At 42.2% G+C, this 20,323-nt stretch overlaps 1 protein-coding gene across 1 annotated transcript in view; it reads right to left on the bottom strand.

The window, feature by feature from the left end:
• LOC138642473 (uncharacterized) overlaps window positions 1-20,323 on the bottom strand; it is an 81,601-nt gene that overhangs the window by 12,393 nt on the left and 48,885 nt on the right. The window contains exons 4-5 of the mRNA XM_069730690.1: window positions 11,843-11,958; window positions 7,946-8,128 (exon numbers count right to left, since the gene is read on the bottom strand). Coding sequence (XP_069586791.1) covers window positions 7,946-8,128; window positions 11,843-11,958 — 299 coding nt within the window. The remainder of the gene's footprint in view (window positions 1-7,945; window positions 8,129-11,842; window positions 11,959-20,323) is intronic.

Genomic DNA, 20,323 nt, shown 5'->3' on the forward strand with positions numbered 1-20,323 from the left:
AACAAAAATCCGAGTACAAATGCATAAAAAATGCACACATTTTGTGTTTTTTCTACCAGCATTCTGGTTTTAAAGGGACTCTGTCACCTGAATTTGGCAGGACTGGTTTTGGGTCATATGGGCGGAGTTTTCGGGTGTTTGATTCACCCTTTCCTTACCCGCTGGCTGCATGCTGGCTGCAATATTGGATTGAAGTTCATTCTCTGTCCTCCATAGTACACGCCTGCGCAAAGCAATCTTGCCTTGTGCAGGCGTGTACTATGGAGGACAGAGAATGAACTTCAATCCAATATTGCAGCCAGCATGCAGCCAGCGGGTAAGGAAAGGGTGAATCAAACACCCGAAAACTCCGCCCATATGACCCAAAACCAGTCCCGCCAAATTCAGGTGACAGGTTCCCTTTAACAGAAGAAAAATCTGCTGCAAATACTCAGGATGTGCACATATCCTAACCCGCTGTGGATTTTTCCATATGTAAATGAATGCTCAGTGTGGACGGAGCCCATCAGGATGAATTTTTCATGCCTATTCCTTTTGGTTATTCCTGAAATAAACCTAGATAAATCACTGATCCTCTCTGCCCCACTCAATATAAGCACTCTGACGCGTTAAACACTCATGTTAAGGCCGGCGTCACACTTGCGAGTTTTACGGACGTAAGAGCGCAGAATCTACGTCCGTAAAACTCGCAAAAAATACGGCACAATTATTCTCTATGCCCCTGCTCCTATTTGCCGTATTTTACTGATCAGTATTATACGGCTTTCTACGGCCGTACAAAATCGCAGCATGCTGCGTTTGTCACCGTACTGCGCAAGAAATACGCCAATGAAAGTCTATGGAAGCGTGAAAAATACGGATTACACACGGACAAGCAGTGTGACTTGCGAGAAATACGCAGCGGTGTTAGAGAGAAAAGCCGGCAATTCAGTGCGGTGTACAGTAAAATCACACTGACAGCTTACAGTAGAATAGGTAGAATAAATGTGTACACATAGAATAGGTATATATATATATATATATGTCAGTGAGACACATATATGTATATATATTAATATTTATTCCAGCGCTATACAGCTTGAAAGCCGGTAATTCAATTACCGGCTTTTTCTTTCTCCTTCCTAAAACCCGACATGATTTGAGACATGGTTTACATACAGTAAACCATGTCTTCTCTCCATTTTTTTTGCAGATTCCACACTACTAATGTCAGTAGTGTGTATCTGCAAAATTTGGCCGTTCTAGCTCTTAAAATAAAGGGTTAAATGGCGGAAAAAATTGGCGTGGGCTCCCGCGCAATTTTCTCCGCCAGAGTAGTAAAGCCAGTGACTGAGGGCAGATATTAATAGCCTGGAGAGGGTCCATGGTTATTGGCCCCCCCGTGGCTAAAAACATCTGCCCCCAGCCACCCCAGAAAAGGCACATCTGGAAGATGCGCCTATTCTGGCACTTGGCCACTCTCTTCCCATTCCCGTGTAGCGGTGGGATATGGGGTAATGAAGGGTTAATGCCACCTTGCTATTGTAAGGTGACATTAAGCCTAATTAATAATGGAGAGGCGTCAATTATGACACCTATCCATTATTAATCCAATTGTAGTAAAGGGTTAAATAAAACACAAACACATTATTTAAAATGATTTTAGCCTGGGAGCTTTCTAGGTAAGTTCCCACGATCTATGAACAGCCAGCAGAGGGCGCCTGACCGCAAATGAAGCTAAATATAGATCATTGATCTATTTTTAGCCTCATTTCCTGGGGTTTTGCAGCGAGGAGCAGCCTGCATTAGCACAGCTCCTTTCTGCAAAATGTTTTAACCCCTTCAGAAGGATTTACATCGTTGGACGTTACAGATCTGCGGAGGGTAAGTATATTGTTGGTTTATTATGTTTTTTTACTCACAGAACGAGGGTCTTCAGTGACTGGATTGGGCGTTGAATAAAATACTCCAACAACCATTGTTTTTATTTCATTAAAATAATTTTAAATAATGTGTTTGTGTTTTATTTAACCCTTCACTACAATTGGATTAATAATGGATAGGTGTCATAATTGACTCCTCTCCATTATTAATTAGGCTTAATGTCACCTTACAATAGCAAGGTGGCATTAACCCTTCATTACCCCATATCCCACCGCTACACGGGAATGGGAAGAGAGTGGCCAAGTGCCAGAATAGGCGCATCTTCCAGATGTGCCTTTTCTGGGGTGGCTGGGGGCAGAAGTTTTTAGCCAGGGGGGGGCCAATAACCGTGGACCCTCTCCAGGCTATTAATATCTGCCCTCAGTCACTGGCTTTACTACTCTGGCGGAGAAAATTGCGCGGGAGCCCACGCCAATTTTTTCCGCCATTTAACCCTTTATTTTAAGAGCTAGAACGGCCAAATTTTGCAGATACACACTACTGACATTAGTAGTGTGGAATCTGCAAAAAAAATGGAGAGAAGACATGGTTTACTGCATGTAAACCATGTCTCAAATCATGTCGGGTTTTAGGAAGGAGAAAGAAAAAGCCGGTAATTGAATTACCGGCTTTCAAGCTGTGTAGCGCTGGAATAAATATTAATATATATACATATATGTGTCTCACTGACATATATATATATATATATACCTATTCTATGTGTACACATTTATTCTACCTATTCTACTGTAAGCTGTCAGTGTGATTTTACTGTACACACTATATATATATAGACAGTATATATATATTTTCTTTTCTTTTTGGGACACATGGATCACTTCTATAGCGGTATGTTGGTTTTGCTAGCCTGCGAGAAAACCACGCAGTACGGATGCCATACGGATTACATACGGAGGATGCCATGCGCAAAAAACGCTGACACACCCTGCCTACGGAGGAGCTACGGACCACTTTTTTCGGGACTTTTCAGCGTATTACGGCCGTAATATACGGACCGTATTGTTTTACGCTGTGTGTGACGCCGGCCTAAGGGTGATCAAAGCCTGTGAGCTAATTTCACAATTCTGCAGATCCATGGCCACCATCTCTCAGATATACACATATATATCTTCATCTGGTACAGCAGATATACACTGTGTGCAGAATTACTAGGCAAGTTGTATTTTAGAGGATTATTTTTATTATTGATCAACAACTATGTTCTCAATCAACCCAAAAGACTCATAAATATCAAAGCTTAATATTTTGGAAATTGGAGTGGGCTTTTTTTTTAGATTTGGCTTAGGCCATGTTCACACTTTGCGGCGATTTTGCAGCTGCGGGTCCGCTGCAGTTTCCATTGCGTTTACAGTAACATGTAAACCCTATGGAAACCGCAAGCCGCTGTGCACATGCTGCGGGAAAAACCGCGCGGGAACGCAGCGGTTTACAACCCGCAGCATGTCACTTCTTTGTGCAGAATCGCGGCGGTTCTGCACCCATAGGAATGCATTGATCCGCTTACTTCCCGCATGGGGCTGTGCCCACCATGTGGGAAGTAAGCGGATAATGTGCGGGTGGTACCCGGGGTGGAGGAGAGGAGACTCTCCTCCAGGCCCCGTGAACCATATTTGTGTAAAAAAAAAAAAGAATTAAAATTAAAAATAATGCTATACTCACCTCCCGGCGCTGCACGCGGCCGTCCGGTCTCAGGTTTGCTATGCGAGCAGGACCTGCGGTGACGTCGCGGTCACATGACCGTGACGTCGCGGTCACATGACCGTGACGTCACGAAGGTCCTTCTCGCATAGCATCTCTGGAACCGGACCGTCGCCTGCAGCACCGAGGAGATCGGGACGTCAGAGGGTGAGTATATCATTATTTTTTATTATTTTTAACATTGCTATTGATGCTGCATATGCAGCATCAATAGTAAAACCAGTGCAGGATAAACCCGCAGCGGAACCCGCAACACAAACCGCGATAAATCTGCAGGGATAACCGCAGCTGGTTTGCCCTGCAGATTTATCAAATCCGCTGCGGGAAAACCCGCGGGAGAACCCGCAGCCCCCTTCCTGCGTGTGAACATAGCCTAAATCTGCAGGGATAACCGCAGCGGGTTTGCCCTGCAGATTTATCAAATCCGCTGCGGGAAAACCCGCAGCCCCCTTCCTACGTATGAACATAGCCTTACTGTGCAGAATTATTAGGCAACTTAATAAATACCAAATATATTCCCATCTCACTTGTTTATTTTCACCAGGTAAACCAATATAACTGCACAAAATTTAGAAATAAACATTTCTGACATGCAAAAACAAAACCCCAAAAAATTTGTGACCAATATAGCCACCTTTCTTTATGATGACACTCAACAGTCTTCCATCCATAGATTCTTTCAGTTGCTTGATCTGTTTGTGATCAACATTGCGTGCAGCAGCCACCACAGCCTCCCAGATACTTTTCCGAGAGGTGTACTGTTTTCCCTCCCTGTAGATCTCACATTTTATGAGGGACCACAGGTTCTCTATGGGGTTCAGATCAGGTGAACAAAGTGGCCATGTTGAGCATTGTCCTGCATGAAAATCATGTTTTTCTTGTTCGATACTGACTTCTTCCTGTACCACTGCTTGAAGAAGTTGTCTTCCCGAAACTGCCAGTAGGTCTGGGAGTTGAGCTTCACTCCATCCACAATCCGAAAAGGTCCCACAAGTTCATCTTTGATGATACAGTCCATACCAGTACCCCACCTCCACCTTGCTGGCATCTGAGTCTGAGTGGAGCTCTCTGCCCTTTACTGATCCAGCCTCTGGCCCATCAAGAGTCACTCTCATTTCATCAGTCCATAAAACCTTTAAAAAGTCAGTCTTAAGATATTTCTTGGCCCAGTCTTGACGTTTTATCTTATGTTTCTTGTTCAAAGGTGGTCGTTTTTCAGCCTTCCTTACCTTGGCCATGTCCCTGATTATCGCACACCTTGTGCTTTTTGTTACTCAAGTAACGTTGCAGCTCTGAAATATGGCAAAACTGGTGGCAAATGGCATCTTGGCAGCTTCACGCTTGATTTTCCTCAATTCATGGGCAGTTATTTTGCGCCTTTTTTGCCCAGCACGCTTCTTGCGACCCTGTTGGCGATATGCCATGAAACGCTTGATTGTTCGGTGATCACGCTTCATAAGTTTGGCAATTTCAAGACTGCTGCATCCCTCTGCAAGACATCTCACAATTTTGGACTTTTCAGAGCCTGTCAAATCTCTCTTCTGACCCATTTTGCCAAAGGAAAGGAAGTTGCCTAATAATTAAGCACACCTTATATAGGGTTTTGATGTCATTAGACAACACCCCTCCTCATTAGAGAGATGCACATCACCTGATTGGCTCTCAAGCCTGAACAGCTTGGAGTAGGACAACATGTATAAAAAGTATCGTGTGATCAAAATACAACTTGCCTAATAATTCTGCACACAGTGTATAATGGAATCTCTTTTTGCAAGTTTCTTTTTTAGACTTGGTATTTTCTTGATCACTGAGGTTTGTAACTTTAAACCATTGTTCTGGCAGTTTGGATAATTCCAATAGATAACACCCATAGATAAGAAAACAAGCCTTGGTTATTTGTATTGCTCCTTATTTGAATAGTGAAACCAATAAACCCCATGAGGTTAAGGATCACTGGGGATTGTAATTGGAAACCATTGTTTGAGTCGTTTGCTCAGTGGACACAGACACTATGCCCGATCTGCAAGCTCAAGTAGAATTAAAACTTGCCCTTTCTGCCATCTTACGACCCTTAGATGGAAGATATGCAGTTTGTCCATTTTAGTAAGGTCATTTAATACAAATAATTGCGGCATTTCTGATATTTTGAATATGGTCACTCCCAAATCTTCCCTGGGTTGAGGACGTAGAGCTGAGCGTTTCTTAATTCTGCAATCTCTATCAGAAGCGATAGGTTTTGATACGGAGATTGGGGTCAATCAGAACAGTTTCACTAGTCTGAGTTTCATGGTCTATGTATGAAAAATTTTGTGACCGGTAGACAGAACTCAACAGCCACATACGAGTTTGTTGAGTTTGGGTCATGAAACCCATGGCCAGAAGGGAATTCGTAGTCTGTTCATGGACCATGACATTCGGACACATAAAACAGACCTTGCAGGCAAAACCCGAATATCTCCATTTATGGGGTCTTAATAATTTGTAATGAACATTAATAAAAGGGGTCTACATATATCCAAATGATATACCATAGCTGTCCAATACATGGTTGCACTATGTGGCCACCTCTACACAGGTGGCGTCACACAGATGTGCCTTGATTGCTACATAGATGAGGCTCACAGGGTTTGGACATTTATGGGATATATCATGCACATTGCAATAATTTTCTAGACGGAACAACCCATACGATATTTTGGAAAGGTGAAAGACAATATTCACCATAAACTTTAGGCATCAGGCATTTCAATGCAATTTCTAAAAATAACAATGAAAGTGTAGAGATGATAAGCAGGTGAGCTAAAATTCAGTCAAACCATGTAATGTGTTGTGTGAGATCTTGAGGGGTCCAGGGTGGACACAGTGACTGGCGAAAGTAAATACATATCATTCACTGGATGGGCGACAAGTGGGGCCAGGTCGCTGACGATGGATGGCAGTTCTTGACACACTGGGAATCAAGCGTTCCCTCCACACGCTTCCCGTAATGGGCTCTTTGTGTAAATGGGAGGGACTGTCATGGATAAGTGATTTCTTAAGAGAGGCTACATTCCTACAGGAAAGATAATGACTGTCAACCAATTACACCTGTCTTCAGCATTACCCACAAATCTACTTTCCTTCAGGACCCCCAACTCAGTGAGCAAAATAAATCCAGGCTGACATTGCAAACAACAGTGTAGAATTCTGGCTGGGAATATGTAGCATAATGCTATATATTCAAACAGTGAAACACGAGTATGAACTGTGAAGTTTGAAGTTGTCGAAGGTCTCCTGACCCAATCTCAACAGCCTCATATATACCTACAAGGCTAAGGAGTTCAGATCTGTATACCACAGTCTGTACTTGAATCATGTTTCACAGATCTGTCGGAGTACACAGACTCTTGGAAAAAGAAGAAGGGATGAGGATACACAATGGTATACATGGCCATGTCCCAACTTTTTTTTTAGAGGTGGCTAAACATCTGCAATGTTTACACGCTCTTTCATAGTGAGATTATAAATACTACTGTGAGACTCGCCAGGATCCCTGAAGGCCACTGATAGCTACTGATCTAAGCCAGCTTTAGTGGCAATGCTCTGAAGCTGGCCGAAATCTCTGGAGGGCACTGATAGCTTCTGATCTTAGCCAGCTTTAGTGCCATTGCTCTGATACTGGCCTGGATCTCTGAAGGGAACTGATATCTCCTGATCTAGGTCAGCTTTAGTGCCATTGCTCTGAGGCTGGCCGAAATCTCTGGAGGGCACTGATAGTTTCTGATCTAAGCCAGCTTTAGTGCCATTGCTCTGAGGCTTGCCGGGATATCTAAAGGGAACTGATGCCTCTTGAGCTAAGCCATTTTCAGTGCCATTGCTCTGAGGCTGGCCGCGATCTCTGAAGGGAACTGATATCTCTTGATCTAAGCCAGCTTTAGTGCCATTGCTCCGAGGCTGGCCGGAATCTCTGGAGGGAACTGATATCTCCTGATCTATGCCAGCTTTAGTGCCATTGCTCTGAGGCTGGCCGGAATCTCTGGAGGGCACTGATAGCTCCTGATCTAAACCAGATTTAGTGCCATTGCGATTCTGATGCTGTCTCATGGAGCAGCATTGGGAGCGTATGGTTTGAACCAGCAGTGCGATGATTTGCTAACCTTAACTGCTAATCAATTAGGAGCCCTTGTCTCCCGGGAGGGAGGAAGTCGAGAGACTCAGGAATGATGGGCTCCTGAAAAAAGAAGATGTAATTAACCTTTAAATGCACCTTCAGGATGTTTTAAAGAACACTGGCAAAACCAGAGATGACTTATTACCAACAGTAATATATTAAAGACATTATTACCTCATGTCTTCTTCACAGCCATTTGGCAAGAAATCATGTTTGGCATCAATTATATTCGACTCAGTATGATGGCCTTTTCTGTCCACTGTGTGATGCACCCGCGATGACACTTGTAGGTAGCCTGGTAAAACATGGCTTGGGGACATTGTGCACAGGTGATGGATTGTCTGATGTTCACCAAATCTGAAAGTAAAAAGAAATAGAATTAAATGACTGCTCTGACATTCTAATATGGAATGTAAATATTAAATACAGTGGGGGAAATAAGTATTTGATCCCTTGCTGATTTTGTAAGTTTGCCCACTGACAAAGACATGAACGGTCTATAATTTTAAGGGTAGGTTAATGTTAACATTGAGAGATAGAATATCAAAAATGATTTAGTGAGAAACACTTGGCATCTGATACTTTGTGTAAGGACCCAGGAGCCATAGAGCTCAACATACCAGAATAGATCTATAGGTAGATTCCATCTACCTGGTCCCTAGTGGCAAATTCAATGGATTTGTGCCCTTGCACACAACATATGCAGTGTGTATTTTCAGCACTCAATGGGTAAGTGTGCATATGATGAGGCTTTAAATTTAGTACATATGCCAGCAAATCTCAGCAGTGTATGTACCAAAAGTAACTCCATAACATGATATGGATTGAGCCTAACATGGTCAGCATTAAAGGGGTTGTCCAGGTTTGTGATGAAAGTCAGCACTCACTGTATGTGACTGCAGACTTTTAAATCCTTACAGTGTGTGCACCACGCACTGTCAAGATTCTCTGGTGTCGGTAACGAGAGCAGGCGGTCATGTGACTGCAAGTATGTAATATGCATACTTACAGCCACATTCAGACTGGACTGGCAGGGCCTCGCACATCTAGTCAGAATGTGGACCCAAGTATGCATATGGCACACTTGCGATCATTGACCCCCAGCTCTTGCAAGCAATACCAGAGAATCCTGACAGTAAGCGCGCAGCAAGCTATAAGAAGTGTGCAGCCACAGAGAGTATGTGCAGACTTTCATCCCATGCCTGGACAACCCCTTTAAAAAACTGTTGCATTTTATTATTTGACCTTTCTCTTTTGGAGGAATGCTTTTTTTTTTAGATTTGTTTCATCCAGTAAAAAATAAATGGAAACCCCAACAGAGACTGGGACAGACCTATAATACCTTCATTATAGATTTAGTAAATCTGTATTCCATAGCACCAGTGTGATGGTCAATTTACTGATAAATCAAGCAATTTATCAAGCAATTTACTGATAAATCAATGTGTCATTCTAATACATGTTATTTACTGTCACGTATAGATCAAGAGTCTGAAGCCAAAGTATTTGGGCTTAGAGAAATCATGTAGAAAAAAAAATAATGTTCAGTCATAACTTTGAGCGCTTGCTGATGCCCCAGGGTTATTGAGGATGGCTTCAATGTCTTTATATCAGTTTATACAGGAGCAGTAGAGAAAACTAAACTTTTATGCTGTATACTTTAGGACACAGAAAAGTTAATCTTTTTTCTGGATTTTCACAAGCTCATTATCTCCTAGTCCACCACTTTGGCAAGAAAGCTGAGCAGTAAAACACTTGGTCCTTTGCACAAAAATAAACAGAATACTAAAACTCTACGGCCCCTAAAGCATTTCACTATTGTCTAAGGTTTTAACAATCCTACAAAACATGTAGCTGACCTCTGCACGATGTCACCCTGTCACCTCAGCCCTTTCTCTCAATGAATAGTCAAGAAAGCCAATGTTTGGCAGGACTGTCCTGACAGCCGCCCCAGGAACTTTCCTCGTTGGCAAACATTCCCAGAAGTCTATCAGCAGAAATGAGTTGTTTTTGGCGTGTTGCAGGTAAAAAGGTACATGTTTTTATAGCCTCACGTCTCCTTAGCCCAGCTATTTATCACTCTTTATGCTGGGAGACAGAGGAGTGCTGAAGCTCCGTGTGTGGCCAATTTCGGCCTAATGCACAGGGGGGAAAAAATATTTTTCTGCTTTGTGAGACTGGAGAAGGAAGAACAACGTCAGTGCATTTCTGAGCCATAATCTGACAGTATTTATTGAAGGGGTAGAAGGTCTTTGTCTTTTACTGCTATCTTTTCTCATACCTAATCTGGCCTAGGTGAAGAAGCTGCAGATAAGTAAGGGCATGTATGGAGGGGTCACCAAAATGCCAAGGTGATTGCTTTAGAAAATCAGGCCTCTTCTTATGAAGCTGTCTTGAAATGAAATGCTCGAAGTAGTTTTATGAATTTATAAAGGTCAACAACGTTCGGTTTGGGTATATTCTTCTTCACTTGGGATATAGTGGCGGGTGATCAGTTTCCAGGCAATGATGTGAGAAAACCCAGGAGAAAATTATGGCAGTCTGGTTCAGAAAATGTGAATATAAGTTCTGCATTTTCCTTTGTTGCCGAGTACATTTATTTATGACGGTTGCAAGTGGCATTTAAATGACTAAGGAATTGTGAATGATCGTGTTGATTGGATTTTCTATCAGCTATGTAAAAATATATTATTCTTATACACCTGTCAAACATTTAGGTCTGTTTCGCGCCGGCAAAAAAAAAAAAGAGATATGTTTTCATACATGGTCTATTTCTCATCCAGTTGAACCCATGTGGCAATCGTTTTTTGGAAAGAGGTTTCCCATGGATCTTCTAGCAACCTATCTATGAAAAACAGAAAGCACACAGATGTCATGCGCTTTGCGACCGTTTGTAGATCTGTCCTTAAAATTAACCAGAGCAGGACAAGTCACATGGACATGCTTCTGCAGACAATGAGTCCACAAAAAAACATTGTGGATACGCCACACAGAATATAATCTGTACCAGTGTTGTTCCTGGAAAAACAAAATAGACCTCTCATGTACAGCAAATGTTGACATGTGACTAAAACTTAAATTTACCATTAGGATAAGGCCCTAATCCTCGACCATAATTACCTTTGGCATCTAATTCAGAGGGTCTTCTATCCAGGTAAGAGCTTCTATTTGTCATTTATAATATAAAACCCCTTTAAAAATGTCCAAAATTACTGCTTACAGAATTATGTTCTGCATATTTTTCATATGATTAGTTTGGTAACTCTATAACTTGGGTCTTTTCACAATTCCGATCTTGATCTGACGTAACAAGGCCTAATGCTGTATGGAGATGCTGCTCCTGATTATTGTCGCACGTCGACATGGCAGCTACCAGCACGGAGAAAAAGCAAACATTGTGGCATCTTTTACTGTGCCTAAAAAAATGATTATTATCAGAAGCGCATCTCTCCATGTAAATAGGAATATGTGCAGCCCACAATATGCAAACTGCATAGGAACCAAAACATTTTTGCATCTACAGACAGTTTGCCTTGGCCTGTAGACAAATGGCTTCACATGATCGCCGATTAGCTTGTCATAATCAATTGCCGCACGTTATGGCCAGAAATGTTACTTTTTGTAAGGTGCATGAGATTGCACTTTTAGAAATTGTTCACGTGCCATGAATTTCTGAAAGCAAAACTGCAAATACACAAGACGGATGCCATCAAATGTTTTCCTTCACAATAAGATAATTTTAGCGGCATGATGAGCGCTAACAATCTCTTCCTCCTATTTCCTCAACGACCCCCTTCTCAGCAAAGGGTCTGTAGCGCAGACGCTTCCTCTAGATTGTCAGCTCTTTTCCTCATGGCCCTGATTTACAATTCATAGAGAAGCCATACTTCTATGCTCGATATGAGGGAGACATGTTCCTAGCGATTTTGGCTTTTGCCATCTTAAAAATATTTTAAGGCATGTGGCATTTCCTACCACATTGTGCTAGGTTCCGGGTGTACCAATTGTATACAAAATGCATCAAATAACTCAAAATTTCTCTTTTTCTTTTAGCATTTATACTAAGATTACTTTGTCCTCGGCTTCCAGGTGGCAAGGAGAGCTGCACTAGGGTGAGTCTTTGTTGTCTCACGTCTCATCGGTGGCGCTGCATCTTCTTTTAGGTGAATGATGTCGGCGAAAGAGATCTGAAGAAAAAAAAAGAAAAAACAAGATAAACATTTCAGGGGTTTAAAAAGGGAAAATAAGATTTTTTTTCACAATAAGCAAAAATACAAACAGTTATCCTGTCATCGCCTGGTGATTTCTCACCGCTGCCCCTCCCTCAGAATACAGCCAGGGAGTCGCCACTGCTCACAAAAGCAACAGACCCTCAGTTCCAACATAGCAAATACTCCACTTATCCTTGGATACAATGGAATTGGTAAGGGTCACAGTTAGCATAATAAGACCTAAAAAAAATGGCATGCATGATTGCTATCCATACAGTCGGCAAATATATTACACATGGATTATAATACCGTGACCGGCATCATGTGATCAGCACTCTGCAAGTCATAGAGAACAGATGCGAAAGTATTCTGCATCCTGAAACTGAAAAGTGGGGTGTGCAATATTATTTGGCCCCTTTACTTTCAGTGCAGCAAACTCACTCCAGAAGTTCATTGTGGATCTCTGAATGACCCAATGTTGTCCCAAATGCCTAATGATTATAAATATAATCCACCTGTGTGTAATCAAGTCTCCGTATAAATGCACCTGCTCTGTGATAGGCTCCGGGTTCTGTTTGAAGCACAGAGAGCATCATGAAGACCAAGGAACACAACAGGCAGCTCTGTGATACTGTTGTGGAGAAGTTTAAAGCCGGATTTGGATAAAAAATTATTTCCAAAACTTTACACATCCCAAGGAGCACTGTGCAAGCGATCATATTGAAATGGAAGGAGTATCATACCACTGCAAATCTACCAAGACCCGGCCGTCCCTCTAAACTTTCATCTCAAATAAGGAGAAGACTGATCAGAGATGCAGCCAAGAGGCCCATGATCACTGTGGATGAACTGCGGAGATCTACAGCTGAGGTGGGACAGTCTGTCCATAGGACAACAATCAGTCCTACACTGTACAAATCTGGCCTTTATGGAAGAGTGGCAAGAAGAAAGCCATTTCTCAAAGATATCCATAAAAAGTGTTGTTTAAAGTTTGCAACAAGCCACCTGGGAGACACACCAAACATGTGGAAGAAGGTGCTCTGGTCAGATGAAACCAAAATCGAACTTTTTGGCAACAATGCCAAACGATATGTTTGGCATAAAGGCAACACATCTCATCACCCTGAACACACCATACCCACTGTCAAACATAGTGGTGGCAGCATCATGGTTTGGGCCTGCTTTTCTTCAGCAGGGACAGGGAAGATGGTTAAAATTGATGGGAAGATGGATGGAGCCAAATTTGAAGAAAACCTGTTGGAGTCTGCAAAAGACCTGAGACTAGGACGGAGATTTGTCTTCCAACAAGACAATGATCCCAAACATAAAGCAAAATCTACATTGGAATGGTTCACAAATAAACGTATCCAGGTGTTAGAATGGCCAAGTCAAAGTCCAGACCTCAATCCAATCGAGAATCTGTGGAAAGAGCTGAAAACTGCTGTTCACAAATGATCTCCATCAAACCTCACTGAGCTCGAGCTGTTTGCCAAGGAAGAATGGGCAAGAATTTCAGTCTCTCGATGTACAAAACTGATAGAGACATACCCCAAGCGACTTGCAGCTGTAATCGCAGCAAAAGGTGGCGCAACAAAGTATTAAGTTAAAGGGACCGAATAATATTGCACACCCCACTTTTCAGTTTTTGAATTTCTACAAAAATTTTAAATAACCAATACATTTTGTTCACCTTCACAATTGTGTTCCACTTGTTGTTGATTCTTCACCAAAAATTTACATTTGGTATCTTTGTTTGAAGCATGATATGTGGGAAAAGGTTGAAAAGTTCCAGGTGGCCGAATACTTTTGCAAGGCACTGTACATTATCGCTGACGTACAATGTAAAATCTGCAGATTATCAACCCCTTTACCCGCGAAGGTGGTTTGCATGTTAAAGGGAATCTGTCATCCCAAAAATGGCCTATAAACTAAGGCCACCAGCATCAAGGGCTTTTCTACAGCATTCTGTAATGCTGTTGATAAGCCCCGGATGTATCCTGAAAGCAGGGCCGGTGTTTGGCACAGGCAGACCAGGCAGTCGCCTGGGGCCCCCACCTAGAAAGGGGGCCCCCTGCCTCTGCAGCCCCTGTATGAAATGCCCAGAGGGTGTACAGCAGTGAAGCAGCAGTCCCAGAACATGTCTCCCAAACCCCCCTTGAGACCCCCTCAGTGCTGTGATTTACTCCTTTGGTCCAGGAGCTCTGTGATGATTGCTGTAGGATCAGGTTTCACAGTCACATACAGCAGGGATCAGCATGGGCTCTGACCAGTCACTAAATCATTGCTTGTAATCTGATAGGGCGATGTCCTGTCACTACTGTCTGGATGACACAAGACAGGAATATTGTCTGCTGAATCAGAGCATTTATTATATAGAAATAAATGAATTCCCACGTGAAATAATAAGGATAAACCATACACATAGTACAGGTGTGCATAAGAATCAGCGTTTTTGGTGCATTTTTCTTTTTTTGCAGCCAAAGCCTGCTCTCTTGGCAGTAAAAACACTGCTTTCAAAACACCCATTTTTTAGGGTATGTGCAGAGGATCCGGAAATGGCAGCCCTTTGGATGCAGCGGACATGTGCTGCGTCCAAAGTGCTGCCATCTTTTGAACACAGGTGATTCCGCGTGTGTTCATTGAACCGTGTGGAATCCCTGGTCCTATACATTGCAGGGGTGAGATTTCTCTTGCGGAGACTCGCGTCTGCGCAAGATAAATTGACATGCTGAGGTCTGGAGAGACGCAGTTGCGTAATTCAGTCAACGGAAAATAAAAGGGTGTGCAGGAGATTTCTGAAATTCTCAGTTTTTGCTTATGTTGTAAACAGCTGTAAACTTATTATTTGCAGAAGAAAAAGCTGCAAAAATTCTGCCTATGAACATGGCCAACAGCTGCTTTTCAAATGTGCCAGCAGTGACCCTGCATACAGCTAATAGTGGCAGACCCATTGGCCGATATAAGGCCCCTAAATATGGGGGCCACAGTGCAATGTTATCATTTGGGGCCCCCACTTTAAATTTTTGCCTAGGGCCCCACTTTGTCTAAAACCGGCCCTGCCTGAAATATAAGAAAAACAGGTTATATTATACTCACCCAGGGGCGGTCCCGCTGCGGTCCAGTCCGATGGGCATCGCGGTCCGGGTCCAGCGCCTCTCATCTTCATACGATGTCGTCCTCTTCTTGCCGCGGCTCCTGTGCAGGCGTACTTTGTCTGCCCTGTTGAGGGCAGAGCAAAGTACTGCAATGGGCAAGCGCCGGGAAAGGTCAGAGAGGTCCATCGCCTGCGTACTGCAGTACTTTGCTCTGCCCTCAACAGGGCAGACAAAATACGCCTGCACAGGAGCCATGGCAAGAAGACAAGAAGAGGACGTGATCGTATGAAGATGGGAGGTGCCGGACCCGGATCACGACGCCCATTGGACCGAACCGCAGCGGGACCGCCCCTGGGTGAGTATAATATAACCTGTTTTTCTTTTCTTTCAGGATACAGTGGGGGCTTATCCACAGCATTACAGAATGCTGTAGATAAGCCCCTGATGCCGGTGGCTTTAGTTTAAAAGCCATTTTTGGGGTGACAGATTCCCTTTAATGACCAGGCCAATTTTTACTATTCTGACCACTGTGATGGTAATAACTTTGGAATGCTTCCATGGATCCCGGTGATTCTGACACTTCATGATAGTGGTAAAAATTTCTTTGATATGACTTGTGTTTATTTGTGAAAAAGATGGAAATTTGACAAAAATTTTGGAAATTTCGCATTTTTCCAACTTTGAATTTTCATGCCCTTAAATCACAGAGATATGTCACACAAAATACTTAATAAGTAACATTGCCCACATGTACTTTACATCAGCACAATTTTGGAACCAACATTTTTTTTGTTAGTAAGTGATAATGGTTAAAAGTTGACCAGCGATTTCTCATTTCTACAACAAAGTTTGCAAAACCATTTTTTGTAGGGACCACATCACATTTGAAGTCCATTTGAGGGGTCTATATGATAGAAGATATCCAAAAGTGACACCATTCTAAAAAGTGCACTCCTGAAGGTGCTCAAAACCACATTCAAGAAGTTTATTAACCCTTCAGGTGCTTCACAGGAATTTTTGGAATGTGGAAAAAACACTGAACATTTAACATTTTTTTTTTTTAAATTACTGCTGATCCAATTTTATTACGGTATTTTGACAAGGGTAACAGGAAAAAATGGACCCCAAAATTTGTTGTGTAATTTCTCCTGAGCATGCCGATACCCTATATGAGGGAGAAAACCACTGTTTGGGCGCACGGCAGAGCTCGGAAGGGAAGGAGCGCCATTTGACTTTTTTAAATCAAAATTTTCTTGAACAATTGGCGGATGCCATGTTGCGTTTGGAGAGGCACTGACGAGCCTAAACAGTGAAAATCCCCCAGAAACTAGATCCCTCAAAGAACTGATCTAGATGTGTAGTGAGCATATTGAACCCTTAGGTGCTTCACAGAAGTTTATAACGATGAAAATAAAAAAAATCAAATTTTCCCCACAAAAATGTTATTTTATCCCCAAATTTTGCATTTCCATAAGAGTAACAGGAGAAATTGCACCATACAATTTGTAGTGCAATTTCTGCTGAGTACGCCAATACCCCATATGAGGGAGAAAACTACTATTTGGCCGCACGGCAGGGCTTACAAGGAAAGGGGTGTCATTTGACTTTTTGAATGTAAAATTTCCTGGAATCATTAGCGGACGTCATGTAGCATTTCGAGAGCCCCTGATGTGCCTAAATAGTGGAAACCCCCCACAAGAGACCCTATTTTGGAAACTATACCCCTCACAGAATGTATTTACAGTAGATGTGTGGTGAGCATCTTGAACCCCCAGGCGCTTCACAGGAGTTTATAACGTTGAGCCGTGAAAATAACAAAATCACATTTTCCCCACAAAAATGTTATTTTGGGCCCCAAATTTTGTAGTTTCAGAAGGATAACAGGAGAAATTGACTATACAGTTTGTTGTGCAATTTCTCCTGAGTACACCGATACCCAATATGTGGGAGAATACTACTTTTGAGTCACAGTGCAAAGCTCAGAAGGGAAGAGGAGCCATATTGGAGTTTAGATTTTGCTGGAATGATTTGATGGTGCCATGTCATATTGGGAGAGCCTCTGAGGTGCAGAACAACACAAATTCCCTATATGTGAACTCAATTTTACAAACTGCACTTCCTAATGACTTCATCTAGGGGTGCAGTGATCATATTGACACCATATGTGCTTCACAGAATTTTATACAACTGAGCGGTGAAGAAAAAATAAATTACATTTTTACCACTAAAATGTTGTTTTAGCCCCAAGTTTTAATTTTTCTAAGGACTAATAGGAAATTTTTTTACAACAAACTGAGGGCCATTTTTTTCTGAGTGTGCCAATACCCAACATGTAATCTGGAAATATTTTTCAGGCACCGTGCAAAGCTCAGAAAGCAAGGAGCACCAGATTTTACTGTTGTGGTTTGCAGGTGCCATGACCCACTGGAAGAGCCCATGAGGTGCCAGAACAGCAGAACTCCCCATAAGTGACCCCATTTTACAAACTACACCTCTTAATGAATTCATCTAGGGATGCAGTGATCATGTTGACACCACTGGTGTGTTACAAATTTTTATACCATTGGGCAGTGAAGAAAAAATAACTACATTTTTACCACCAAAATGTTGTTTTAGCCCCAGATTTTACATTTTCACACAAGAAGTTGGTAATAATGGCACCAAAATGTGTTCCACAATTTCTTCTGAACGTGGCAATATGAATATGTGGCTGTACAATACTACTTAACATACGGAGAGACTCGGAAGGAATGGAGCGTTATTTGCCTCATGGAGCACAAATTTTCCTCGAACAGCTTGCGGACTCCATACACAATTTTGCTAATTGATAGAAGAGCAGAATCCCCCCTCAAGTGACCCCATTTTGGAAACTGGAATTCATCTACAGGTGTAGTGACGATTTTGACTCTATTGGTATTTTCCAGAAACAAGCAGCAATGAATGTTGCTGAGTGAAAATTGCAAGCTGCCATTGTAGTGACCAGTACGCTGTAGTGACCAGTACGTTGTAGTCACCAATATGTTATGCCCAGCCTAGTTATGCGGGCTCTCATCGCTTCAGAAATTTCAAATGTAGACATAATATGTGGTTTAGGTACTGTGGGGCTCAGAAGGGAGGGGGGCATTTGAATCTGAGAGCAGAGAATTTGCTGAATTTCTTTTGATGGATGAGGATTGAGGAGCCATTTTGTTTTTCCAGAGCCTTTGTGCTACCAGTAAAGTGGAAGCCCCCTATATTTCCGTTAACAGATGACAGACCTGAGTGGGGACTTGCTTTTTTTGTGGACGGAGTTGAAGCTTTTATTGGGAACATTTTACATAACGTTTGGGATCACATTTATTTGGCGATCTACGCTGACCACATACTTTGGGGTTTCCATCTAAATCTCTGAGTGACGTTATTCAGATGAAACCCCCGACCGATCCATTCACTTTAATGAAGCAGCAGAATTACTCTGGACTCTGTCTGGCCTCTGTTCAGTGGTGTCCTTCTTTTCAGAAGTGCACAAAACTGTGCCTGATCGCACTTTTATGCAATCCTAAGAAGAAGGACACCACCAGATCACAGGTCAGACAGCGTTCACAGTGCCTTCATCTGCCTCATTATAAGGAATGTTCAGCCAGAGGTTCTGTCTGAATCACGTATTTCAGAGATTTACACGGAAACCCTGGTGTGAGCGCTCAGCGCAGAATAAATGTGCACCGAACCTTACTGCAATCTTTGGGAGGCAGAATTAAAAATCAACTGCATGTGAAGAATTGGTTTTATTGACTTTTTACGCCGTTCGTCATGTGGTATAAGTGATTAGATGACTTTGTTCTTCGGGTCGGTGCGATTACAGCAATACCAGATTTATATCGGGTTTTTATGTTTGGTTGCTGTCACACACACTAAGAGACACTTTTTATTGCAAAAGATAGTTTTTGCATCACCATATTTTGAGAGCTATAATATTTCCATATTTTGGCCCACAAAGTCAGGTGAGAGATTGCTTTTTGCGGGACGAGTTGACATTTTTATTGGTACCATTTTCGGGCATATGCCATTTTTTGATTGCTTTCTATTCCGATTTTTGGGAGGCAGAATGAACAAAAAACAGCAATTCAGATATTGCTTTTGGGGGGTTATGTCATTCCGTGTGTGGTAAAATTGTGGATGTGTGACAGTCACAACACATGCATGGAGAGCCTTTTTGCTGGGCTCTCCATGAATGTGTAATGACTGTCACGCAGCCGCGACACATGCAGCTGCGGCACCAAACATCTGATTATCAGGAGCGTTCCAGGAATCCAGGTTACAGATCCAGCTATTCGGTAAGCTCTATAGCTATTTGGATAAGCTGTTATCCGAAGCTATTCGATCATCACTAGAAATAATCCATCCCTGATCAAATAGGCCCAGGGTACAGGGACGGATTATTACGTCAGATGTCAGAAAGGGGTTAATGAATTAGATTATTAGATATGAGGTTGTAAACGTTGGGCTTGTTTAGCTTAGAAAAAAACGTCTCAGAGGAGATCTCATTTCTATGTATAAATATATGTGTGTGGTCAGTACAACGGACTGGCGCATGACTTATTCCTTCCAAGGACCATACTAAGGACCAGGGTGCACTCATTGCGCGTGGAAAAGAGGTGATTCCGGCAGCTAAATAGGAAAGGGTTCTTGGCAATTAGAGCAGTCAGACTGTGGAATGCCCAATCACAAGGGGTGGTAATGGCAGACACTATAACAGCTTTTATACAAAGGATGTATTATTTCCTCAATACAAATAACATTGCAGGTTATAGATAATTAGTGACAAAACGAATAATTGGTGGAGAACAGTTGAACGTGATGGACCTAGGTCTTTCTTCAACCTATGATACATTATAGACAGATTGCAGAGTTCACAGCAGAGTGCAGACTAGCATAGGACACTCACTTATCACTGTGTGAAGAGCAGAACAAAAATGATTACCTCAATGAACAAAAAATAAAAAAAAAGAATTTGTGATAAATATTGACCTGTCCATTCAAGGACATTTTAGCTATAGTATGAAATCCTGTTTTTCTTGTCTGTGGAATTGCCTTTGTACTGTTTGTTGTGAAACTGCCGCCCACAAAACTGTTTTCTTTTCTTTTCTTTCTTTCCTGTTTTGTCTCTTTGTTTAAACATGCAAAACTTGTATAACCACTAAACCTACTGAAAACAACTATATAAAGAAGGGATAGCACTTTGAAGGCAGGCGTGCTTCAGAGACTTC

This window comes from Ranitomeya imitator, chromosome 1, assembly GCF_032444005.1.
Source record: "Ranitomeya imitator isolate aRanImi1 chromosome 1, aRanImi1.pri, whole genome shotgun sequence".
Taxonomy (NCBI): domain Eukaryota; kingdom Metazoa; phylum Chordata; class Amphibia; order Anura; family Dendrobatidae; genus Ranitomeya; species Ranitomeya imitator.